The sequence below is a fragment of the Pygoscelis adeliae genome, unplaced genomic scaffold, assembly GCF_000699105.1.
Source record: "Pygoscelis adeliae isolate BGI_AS28 unplaced genomic scaffold, ASM69910v1 Scaffold363, whole genome shotgun sequence".
Lineage (NCBI taxonomy): Eukaryota > Metazoa > Chordata > Aves > Sphenisciformes > Spheniscidae > Pygoscelis > Pygoscelis adeliae.
This window is the reverse complement of record NW_008824474.1, coordinates 76,692-88,702: the sequence shown is the minus strand read 5'-3', so window position 1 is coordinate 88,702 and position 12,011 is coordinate 76,692. Positions and strand designations below refer to the sequence as shown.

General features: G+C 38.6%; 1 protein-coding gene across 1 annotated transcript in view; it reads right to left on the bottom strand.

The window, feature by feature from the left end:
* ALCAM (activated leukocyte cell adhesion molecule) overlaps positions 1-12,011 on the bottom strand; it is a 38,411-nt gene that overhangs the window by 8,322 nt on the left and 18,078 nt on the right. The window contains exons 8-13 of the mRNA XM_009321369.1: positions 8,308-8,420; positions 7,264-7,399; positions 7,055-7,188; positions 5,452-5,584; positions 4,713-4,751; positions 4,301-4,418 (exon numbers count right to left, since the gene is read on the bottom strand). Coding sequence (XP_009319644.1) covers positions 4,301-4,418; positions 4,713-4,751; positions 5,452-5,584; positions 7,055-7,188; positions 7,264-7,399; positions 8,308-8,420 — 673 coding nt within the window. The remainder of the gene's footprint in view (positions 1-4,300; positions 4,419-4,712; positions 4,752-5,451; positions 5,585-7,054; positions 7,189-7,263; positions 7,400-8,307; positions 8,421-12,011) is intronic.

Sequence of the window (12,011 nt, the reverse complement as noted above, 5' to 3'; positions counted from 1 at the left end):
AAGGAAGAAATTTTTTGCGCTGAGGGTGGTGGTGAAACACTGGAAGAGGTTGCCCAGAGAGGTGGTGGATGCCCCATCCCTGGAAACATTCAAGGTCAGGTTGGATCAGCAAGCTGATCTAGTTGAAGATGTCCCTGCCCACGGCAGGGGGGGTGGACTAGATGACCTTGAGAGGTCCCTTCCAACCCAAACTATTCTATGATTCTACTGTCAAGCTTGCTCCACTTGCAACACAAGAGCGACTTCCTGATGATATCTGAGCAGCTGGGCAACACGGTCCGGATGGGTGGAAACATTCCAGAGGATTTGCTGAAAAGGGCAAGACAGCCCACTTTGCCCAGGCCATCTCACACACTTTAACATTATCTACAGCTCCAGAAACAAAGCCCACACCTTAGCATGCTCTGGCCATATTGTTCCGAAGAATGAGAAGTGGGTTGTATGAATATGAGTTTACTTATGTGTCTCAACTGTTTTTTTTTTTTTTTTTTTAATTAATTTGTAAAACATGGATCATTCTGAGCGCTTGCTAAAATTATGACTCATATTTTACATTTATCTATGCCTGCTCTTCAGGAACATAATTATCCTCAGGGAATCCTAATCAAAATCTCTCTGTAAGTAGTACCAAAGTGAGGTTTATAGTTTTCTTTGGAGAGTGTGTGCGTGCTGAGGGGCTGTTATTTTCATGGATTTTGTTTAGATATTGTTCATAGCATTGTTTTTAATATAAAGACCATTTTCTACCTCAATTGTTGTGCCTGCTGTAGAGTAAATATAGACTGCATATAGATGACTCAAAAATTGTTGTTGGGTTTTAATTCCTGATTTCTTTTAATCTCACAAGTCTAGGCCTCACCCTCAATACTCTTTAAGGAAAAAAATCTGCAGTGCTCTTTTGTTCTTGTTACCCAAGCTTGTGATAATGACAGGTAAGAGAATACTCATAGGTGTAGTTCTGGGTGCTGAAGCAAGAGCCACAAATTTCATTAAAGTTTGCATTACTTTTGAAAGGCATGTTAGACACTCAGCTGCACTTTTGCAAAATATTTTCTAGGAGCTAACAGTCTTATACATCCAAATCTGGATTATTTGCAACCTCTTTCTATCTACCCCAATCTTGCCGTCCACTAATTATTTTCAAATGTCCATCAGTAGGAAAAAAGGCAGAGATATCAGAAAAATATTCCAGTCATCAAGAAACAAGTGGCCATTTTTTAATTTGTGCCACTTTTACAGAAGGTTTTGTGACATGAACTGACGCTTTCAGAGATGTTTGTAACTTTGTCTTTTCTCGGGAAGGGAATTGCACGAAAACCAATACAAATGCTGAGTCTTGTTCAAAACCTACAGCAAGTTTCCTACGTATTTGGCTTGCCACGTTTGGATTCATAAACTAGTTTCCAATAAAGTATCAGAAAAGCAGAATTGTTACACTTCCAGTGTTCAGTTTCAGAGATACTAGTAACATTCTTGATTACTCTGACCTAAGAAGAATTTTCAAGAGTTTGGTGTGCTCTGAGTATGAGCAATCTTAAGACTGCTGCTGTGCTTCAATTTGCCCAGCTGAATTTTCACTCACTGCATTTTAAACCACTTTAACCTTGATCTAGCCTTATGTGCCTTGAGATTTGTGCACCTCCAAACCCAAGGAGCAAAAATGGGACAAAGATCCAATCCACACGCAAAACTTCCGTGCCTAGAGAACAGGGATACAGGGTGCCAGGTGCATTATTTTCTTTCTAAACCTTTAATTTGTGCTGTACTCTTGGCTGTTTCTGGCAAGGTGAAAATGCCATATGTGAAGGATTTACTGAAGATGGGTGTCCTAGAATCTCTTGACTGAGGTCTAACACAAAAATTTTAGAAAGATTCTGAAGTGCTAAGTTATATTCTGTTCGGTGCAAATTAGTTTAAAATATCCTTTTTGGAAAAAGGAGAAATCTGTAGAAAACAAGTCTTTGGCCTTCTGCTCAGATGAAGGAGAAACATAGCATGCTGGGGTAGGTAGCCTCAACTCTTTATTCAAGAGGGGGCTGGTTGCAGGATGTGGAATACAGATGAGTCCCTGATTTATGGGATAATATTCATAGTGAAAAGAATATGTGGCAATAATCAGCTTTTGCATCAAGTGGCGCTGAGGCAGTGAATAACTATGTAAGTGATTTATTGTGAATATATTCCAAGGCTACAAGTATAATTCCTACTTAGTGCGGATGACAAGACAATAGAAGATTATACAAACCACAACACCAATAATGAAAAGAAAGTAATGTTTTTCTTGCCTCGGCAGACTTGGAAAGTTCTGTGCTGCTGCCTTCTCAGACTTTCCTTTGGCGTCACTTTGGGGATAGAGATTAGGTGAGTTACTGTTCAAGGGTGGGTTCAAAAAATAACTACTACACTGTTGGCCTGTATGGAGATGGAGGGGTTGTGATTAGACACACGCTGTGTCTAAAGGTGTAACGTGCTTTTTGCAAGGTCTACTTTGATTTCTAGGCAAGAATTCGTGCTGAAAACTTTGTCAGAATAGGTACTGACACTGTTGCTCTTGCAAGTATGGCGTGCAGAAAGCAGGGAGGATAACAACAGATCAAATTAAATACATGCTGAGAACAGGCAATTGTCAGTGACGACGCATCAATTAAGGGTTTCAGAAGCCAGCAACCATGTATCAAATATAAAGACTATTATTTAACTATAAAGGGATTTTTATTTTGTTCCCAGTGAACCTGCCTAATCAATTCTAGCTCTAATTTTTACTCTAAGCTTGTAGAAGAGAAGTTGAGCACAGGGAAAAGTAGTGTTGTCCATTTAAAACACGCTGTATCCTATCTTTGAAGCTGAAAAAGTTATCTTAAGTCATAAACTCATCTCAGCAAAGGACATGCTACATTCTGAGATGCTTGTTAGCTCTCCCCACACTACATAATGGTACAAAAAAAGATACGTCACCTTCTCTGCCCTCCTTATACCCAAACCACCTCTTCCAAAGAAACCCAAACCAGTGAATCACAGTTTCATGATTCCACATTCTCACATTCAAAAGGAAAGGCAAAAGAAAACGATCCTAGACATTATTACACTAGGAGCAAAGTGTGGGAGGAGGAGCTCAATGTTATTAGTACTTTTTAATCTCTACTGAAAGAAGCGTAAGCTTTGCAAAAAGTATTTTTTTATTCCTGTATAATATCTGAATGTGGTTCTGTGCTTGGGTAATTTATAGCAATTCTTTATTTGGAAAACTTCCAAAACCTGCTAAGGTATGGCTGGAGTAAAATCCTTATGTATTATTCAAAAAAGAGTATTTGCAAGCAGATGGAGAATTCCTTGTTGTACTTTCACATCAATGAAAACACAGTTGTTCATAGTAAAATCCCACTGGTATATATTAGATCTCATTTGACCTAATTTTAATGAAAGGTCATAGGAAGAACAACTGAACTTTAAGATTGCTTCTATACCTGTACTGATTTGTGCATGTTGTGCACAACTACCTTAATCTTCCCTGTTAAGAAGCAGCTGTAAGGAACCCTTCAGAGAGCAAGCCTGCCCTCAGTTCTCCCTGGAGACAAACGTATGCGGATAAGGCCAAATGGCATACAGTCATGGCCATCTTTAAAAGGATAGAGAAACATGGTCACTTCTTGAGATCATCCAGTTTATTTTCTAAAGTGAGCCTGTGTGATAATAAAGAAACTCGAAAGCAGGCAGGACTCACTGGCAAATCCTGTACTATGCCTAGGATGGCTAAAAAGTATTGATTTGGACGATAGCTTCTAGTTTTTCAGCAACACAAGGTCTATCTTTACCAATTTTACTTAAGAGATCTCGAAGTATATATGAACAAATGAATTAAGGATCTCTCTTCTCCCTGAGATGGGTTAAGACTTACTCTGTAACGTATTCCGTTTTTAAAGCAAACGAGCTACCTAACTTAGAAGACAGGTTTCTAGTACCAGTAAAGCCACACAGAGGTAGCGTCCCACAATTAAGTAGCAGGCACTATATGTAAATGCAAGAATCAGCACAGACTTGGCTGTCAGGAAACAGAACCTCATTACAGGTGATGATCTATGAAAAGTCTTGGAGTCCCGCCTCCAGGAGATGTGTCCTGTTAAGCATTAGCACAAGCTGATCAGAGGTACCAGGTTTCCTTTCTCTATTAAATGCACCTACTGTCACAACTTTTCCCCACTCAGATTACTGGAATGCTGCAGGAAGGAAAACAGGTAAACATACATTTCCGCTTATGAATTTTTTTTTTCAATTTAGTATAAGGTTTTCCATAAATTCTTACTTTGATTTCTTCACATAGAGCCAGTAGACAACACCTGCAACCAGTGCAGCCAGCAGAAGACCGACTACAATCCCCACTATTAGCTTTGCCTGGTCATTAACCTTTTCGCTATTGTCATCTGAAGCAAAGAACAAAAGTTAATGAGAGGACCTATGATAAAGTAAAGCATTATACCATTTCTAAAGAATTTCCATCAGAAACAAGAAAGTAAAAATTAAAAAAAAAAGTAGGCATTGTTCTTAAAACCACATTTAAAGCTTCAAGAAGTTCAGATTCTTAGCCAATCATGGCACTAGCTATTTCAAATCAAGTCCAACATTGAGGGACTGTGGAAATTGTTCAGTGACACTACATAGGTCTGGAACTGAGACAATCAACAGAAAGGGTTGTGGAGATAGAAAACCATACGTACCATTTCTATCCTCTGGCTCATCGTATTCTGGAATACTTACTGAAATGAAAATTGATAAAATTAAAGACAAAATGTATTATACCTGAACATCACCTTTAATTGCCTATTTACAGCAATGACAGAAACACTGAAACTTAATGCAGTGTTTGCCAAACAACAAGGTAATTAACCTTGAAGCAGAAGTCTTTCCTTTGTAACTATAATATAGCCAATTGAAGAATCTCATTCAAAACCTGTAATATTAATCTCAGAAATATTTCTGAGTATTTCTGTGCTACCCTTCCACAAACTGTAGCTTCTCACCACCTTTCATCATTGAAAAGTGACATTTGATTTAAGCCCAGTATGGCCAATTTCTGTTCTGAATCAAGATGTTAATTTAGTAACAAATAAAAGAGTTTTGCCTTCGTAAATAATGTATTATTTTGCAATATTTTTGTACTATTATGTTGTAATATTATTTTGTAATATTATTTCCAAAAGTAAATAAGAGATTGTATACATGAGATAGCTAGCCAAGAAAATCATGAAGACTAAGTGACTTCATCCAGAAAGCTATCAATAAATTTTATGTACTACTGATCCAGACTGGATTGACAATTGCTTGACTCAAGACAAAAAGGTTAAATATCTTAGTATCAACATTACTATGCAGACCTAACTCTTCATGTGAGTGTGAAGTGTGGGTATTTTATGTGAAACTACAGCTTTAAGGAAATGGTCTTTAGAAAACACTCACTAGCAGAGACATTCAGGGAGGTCACAGTCCTTTCTAGCTGATTTTCTGCAATGCAAGTTAAAGTCACATTCTCCTCAGGAGCAATTACAATTTTACTGGAAAATTTTCCATTAACATATTTGGTTTCCTCTGTCTGAAAAGATAAAAAATGAAGATTAGTATCCTTGAAAAATGCAAAGAACAATACATGCATTACCTGTATTACACACTGAAAGTGTTCAGAGAGAAATAACTTTCAACTAATATTTCAGTTTACCAAACAGTAACAATAGAAATAATGCATTATTTTATTAAATGGTAATGTGAATATTTGCAGAAAACACTTTGGCCAAGATATCCAGTTATAGTTACATTTGGTGTAGTGTGCACTGTAAGACCACTGATGAAGAGGCATTTTGGAGAAAGTTCACCACATCCTGTATTTGCTATTGTTTCTTTTGACTATTTAAAAAATATTCCAAGTGGCAAAATTCTTAAAGAAAACCCAAAACCAAACTTCCAAGTTTTCATTTCTTTCTTGCTGTTTTTCATTTATGTCTTTATAAGGAAAATAATCACTGTACGTTTTCCACTTTCTGGCATTCCAAGTTGTTTCCACACTAAGCATTATTTTGCCAAGATACATGTATTTAGTGGTATCTGCAGTATCTGTACTGTGAGCGAAGTTGTTCCTTAAATTTGCTGTACATCATTCTTAGATTAATACAATGTCCCGCAAAAATTCTTTTCAATCATTTACATAGCTTCAAGACAATTCCTGCCCCATAACTTCAAGTAAATGGACAAATTTTGACAGCTATACATAATTTCTGTAGGACTAAAGCAAAACCTAATGGAGTAATGAAATCTACAGGAGCGCTGTGCATTGTACTTGCAGTCTCTGACTGCTTGTATTGTCTCATTTATTTTTCCTGCTAAGGCAAAATGTGGCAATGCTTTGCATGTGATTTCGTAATCAATATGAAAATACTTCAGTTTGCTTATTTTCCAGATATTCTTCCTGCTGCGTATGGGTACTCCTTATTTCTCCCCCAGGATGACTGCATTACAGTTCTGTTTCCAGTGAGAAACAACAAGTATAACCACACAAAAACAACTATAAAAATTAGGACAAAAACTGCAAAGCCCATAAGGAACTATATTGACTGTATTTTCTGACTCGTACTTGCCACATTTCATTACATCTCACCCAGTTAATGCCTACATCAAGTACCCATTTGCTTTCTAATGTAAGTTCTATAGTTCCATCATTATTTGTAAATTCTTTATGCAATGGCAAAATCACCACATTACCCAGATAAAATGACTAAGTGCCCTCACTTAAAAATGCATATTTCATTTGTAACCTTTTCTTCTTCCTTCCAGCTTTGGCTTGTAGCCAGTGGATCTTCTGTGCCTCCACCTGCTCTATTCAAAAGACCTTTATCATCAGAAATCATCCATGTAAGTACCATGTAGCTACAGCTACCACTTAACCTTCTCTTAGAGAAATGAAATAGACTTAGTTTCTTCAATCTCACTGCCTGGAAAATGTTCCTTGGCTTTAAATCGCATCTCCTATGCACTATCTTTTGGTGAATAAAGTAATAAGAAAGATACTTGCTTTATTTATGATGCTTCCACTACCGGTAACTGTCCATTGCACTGCTGGTTTGGGGAAACCTTCCACATGGCAGACAATTGTTTTAGACATTTTATTTGTGTTGGTTTTCTTTGTCATTTTGATTTGAGGTTTTCCTACAAGAACAATATTACAGTTAACCGTTTTGTTTGAAAAGGACAATTAATAATCATAGCTATCTGCTCCCTTACCTTCCACAATAAGTTTAAGTGTCTTTCTTTTCTTTAACCCTTCAACCTCCTGTAGAGTAGTTTCGCAGATGTAGTTTCCAGCATCTTGATACTGAAGACTTGAAAATGATGGACTTGTTTGCATTCTGGTATTGTCCTGATAAAGTAAGGAGTTAATCTCTGAATTCTAACTCAGAATACATTAACTTCTAAATTACAAATGTGACTACTATCAACAGAATTTTTCACATGCTTTGGTAGATTAGAGCCTCACTCTTAAAGTGTTCCCCCATTAATAACCACATTTTAATAGCCGACAGCAACATAACAGCATGAAAAGTGGAAACTACTGGAGGTTTATAAAAGCCACCTCCCTCCTTCTTGAACAACTTCGCTTTCAAATCAAGGGCATAGATGTGATCAATTGTTAGTTCTGAGCTTTTCCAGTGGGCTAGACAAAAACACGAGTGGTACAAGCTGTTTGAGACACAGAAGCTCTCCTCTAGGAAACCAGGCTTATGAGACCAACGTATGCTACGAAACAACCACCAGGTATCATTATTTTTAGTTTCCAGCCGTATAGGTTTAATTTAAACCCACGATCTATGAAAGCTACCTTTTTCACCAGCCACTGAACACCAGATGCTAACATCCGATCTCTCAACCTGCCTTGCCCTTTTATTACGTTTATTGGACCCATGACCAAGCTTGCCTCTGAAAAAGTGATTAATGAATGCAAATTCCTCCAAATGGGCTTTCCTTCTTAGAGGGATCCGATTCTCAAAGGGCCTTCTATAGACCATTTCAAAAAAGCTGTATTTGTTTTACAGTAGGCTTTACTTTTCTCCATTTGAAAACTGAGCTGATAATTATAGTAGCTGATTTTCAGTCATTAACTTGAGTCAGTAGCTCTCATTTTAGCAATATGTGTAAGACTCATTTTAACAATATCCTTTAAAAAGCCCAATGAATGACTTCCTTTCTTCCTTCCAAAACACTGAAGTAGCAGCAGTAACATGAAGAGGTGAACACTCGGATGAAGTGTGAAGTAGATTAATTACTGACCTTTATCCAAAACACAGTTGCATTTCTACTAGAAGAAATCGTGCATGACACAGGCAGGGCCTCTCCAATCTGTTTTGTGACTTCTCCGCTAGGAGTAAGCTGCAAATCCAAATCTGGGATAGAAAGAACATTTGTCAAAAGTTCATCTCAGAATGCCTGGCCCATTTCAAAGGCTTACCAAGCAAAGAAAATGTGACTAACTGCACTCATTAAATTCAACATTTCAGTTCTTCAATAAAATCTAAATCAATTTTACAAGTAAGGGAGAAGAGAGAATTATTCTAAAATAGGCACTGCAGAACATTCACATCTTTACTGTAATTACAGGCTGAAAGGAAAAGCAAAAACTCACTAAGCACTAGACAAATGGACACATTTTTTTCACCTTGTACTGCTGAAAGAATGACAGAGGAGGTACAAGAAGCTGAAGGAGTACTTCACATAGCAGTATGTGCACCCTGAAAGGGCAAGCACAGAGTGCTGTGAGGGTAGATTGCTACGGGCCAGGTAGGAATGTACCTTCAGGGGAGGACTCGTGCAGGTGGGGACAGATTAACCTAAACACTAAGTGTGGAGAAGAGGATAGGATGACAAGGGGTAACCTTCTCGAATCTGATAAAACAAGTTGATTTTTATCCTCAGCATCCGGAGAGAATGAGGACGGTCAATACAGGGTGTGTGAGACATGATACTGACTGAAGGGGTGAGGGGTCTGAATTATAGGCTTGGGGGGCCACATATAAGGCCCCTTGATTTGTTTCGTTTGTAACTTAAAAAGCCATTTTTGTGTAACTTGGAGTCCAAGCTTTGCCTGACCTGTTTTGGCTCCAGAGAAATTGCAGAGTCAGTGCTAGCTGTGTTTGACACAAGGCAGGGCGAGAGCCAGTAACAGAAAGGTCAGGAAACACTGCTCTAGATTTTTCCCAGTATATGGATTTGGCGGGCTAGCGATTTCTTTAAAAAAAAAAAAAATCCTACGCTGAAAGAAAAGCAGAGTTTGCCAAGCTAAACCTCTATTTTGCTTCCCCTCTCACAGTGCCTTGCTTGTAAGCCAAGTTGCCTGGTTGAACGACTACCACAGATGCGTATAGACACACACAGACTCAAATGGCAAGCCTGCATGATTTCATCACCAACATAGTACTTGCTGGAAAAGGACTGCAAAACATCCTTTTGGCTTTTAAGCAGAGTTTAAAAAACACTTAAGGCAAAATCACAGTTGGTAGGGGAAAGTGAAAATAGTGAGTCGTCCTTAATAAAACAGTGAACTTAGCTACTGGCTTCATTCAGTGGTTGTCCTGGGAACATCATTATAATTAAAGGCAGAACTTCAGGGAACAACTAGGGTTCATCCTGTACTATTAGTCTGCATTATTATCTGTGTTACGAGTCCAATGCCCAGTCTGAGAGGTCACAAGAACTGTACCTTCATCTGTGCATGAGTAAAGCAAAGATCTTACCAAAGAGGTAAAATGGCATTTTGTTTCTGTATTCCTATGGGGATTTCTCCCCCTGCCTCCCTAAACTAGTAAATGCAACCCAACTAACAAGGTACTCCAGATCTTACCATTGCTTCCACAAGAAAAAAAGAAAAAAACAAAAAAGACAAGACTCAGCCAGTTAGCATTTGTGTATAGATTCAGGTGGTGCATGGGATGTGTTTCTTCTTGCTCTGTTACTCTTGAGCACATACTACCAAGGCAGAAGGGTAGTTGAAGAAAAAGCTAAGATTTTTTTTTCTTCCCCTCAGAGTGACTTTCCTTCAACATCTACTTAAACCTTTTGTTCTTTGAAGCAAGATAGTACCTTAAACCCAAGAGATCACCAAAGACCACACAGGAGGGATTCCTCTCACATATGCCACAGGAAGCAGAAACTTATTAAGTTTTTGGCCTTCATCTCAAGCAAGACTGACGCTGAGCCCAGAGCAATCCTTCAACCCAGTGTTCCTCCAAGGTAGCATGCCTGCACCCCCCGCCCCTCCCCTTTTTGTGGTATAACTGAGACTACAATCCCTCTCACACAGTGGTCTTGGTTGCTATAGAAGTTCAGGAAAATTTACAGCGTGCGAGATGAACTGCATAGCTCAGAGCAGTATTTGTAAGGTGATTTATGAGGCAAGCACAGAATTAAGCTACTGTTTAACATAGGATCCCCTCTAGGAACTCAATATAGAGCAATTTGATTTGGATTAATATTCTGCCAGTTTATCTGTAGGGTCCACAAAAAAAGTGATGTAGATACTTTTACCTCTCAACTTATATGGTCCATTAGTAAATAATCTCTCCTTGGTACAGAAATATGAGGAGAAAATATTTCTTGCACACAGAAGACTTGTCAAAATTCATTTTCCTTGCCATTGAAAGAAAAACTTTGTTGCAGGAATTTTCCATACATTTCCCGTTTGGCTTTGAAATGTTCTTCATAAACAAACTTCTCAACAGGCACCATTTTCAATATATAGCACTTAATATGTCCTCACTTGAAGCCTTGCATCGATTTCAGTGCTGCCTTTGCATACCAAGTAGCACAGGGAAGAGGCAAAGAACGCGTTCTGCCTGTACTACCACATCATGTGAGAGAGGTATGGAATTAATGTGGGGAAGACTGGAGCAAACATTTCAGTTTTGAAACTCTATTGCACATACAGGACAGGCTCCCAGAATTTAAAGGAAGCCTCCGATGGAATACTGTGCTACGACTGGGAAAACTATGCACAGCACTTGCCTGTAGTCTGAACTCCCCAAGTATACTAGCAGACAACCAGAAACTTCTCCTAGTATACTGAGAATAGATTTTTCCATGAAACATTCAAAAGGTGATTTCCCCTGTATTTTCAATGAGTCTGTAGCACAAGAACAGACTATAAAAAAATACCTACGGAGAAACACAAATGCTAAATTTCAAAAACCTTTAATTTACTAGAAGGTTTGCAAACCTATTTCCCCAGAAAACACATCTTAGCAGAAAGGAAAGCATCACGAAGAGGAAGTTCCACAGCCCTACTCCATACCGGGTTGTACGTGCAGAAACAATTATAGCAAGAGACAAAGAAAAGGGACTGTGGGTTGAAAGTCACCTGCTTCTTCATAGCTGAGGGAAGGTACACCACCTGTCCTCTACTGCTAGGTGCTTTCCTTGCCTCACACAGGGTGTGCTTCTATAGCAGTTTAAGTGGTTGTAAACAGGTTTTGCCTCAACCCCCTCCCTTTTCCTTCCTGGCCTCTGCCAGTTTTGCTCACCTGATCCTGGGCAAACTCACTCAAGGAACAGAGCTGGCAGAAAATTAACAACCTAGTGTAAAAAAAAAAACAACAAAAACAAACCCACAACATAAATCCTGTTCTGTTGCTCCCTCTGTTGAGGGACAAATCACGCCAACCACAAGCACTCAGTTCTGCCGGACTTCAAACTGGGACCTTGCTACACAGATCCTGCACCTGCCCTGAGGGGCAAGAGCCCAGGTTGTCCAGTTGGTCCCTTATGTTCCGTGGGTAAGGAAGAGACTCACTCTTGCCCCCTCAATTTGCTTTATAAATAAAGCATTTCCCTAAACATTATGGGTAACTCAGATGCTTTAATGTCAATTTTCATCTTTCTGTGAATCTCATAATTTACATTCGTCTTGGAAAAAAAGAACTTGGTATTGAGCCAGAATATTTTGCTACAAAAATATTTAAGGGTTATAAAGTGCTAATGTATTT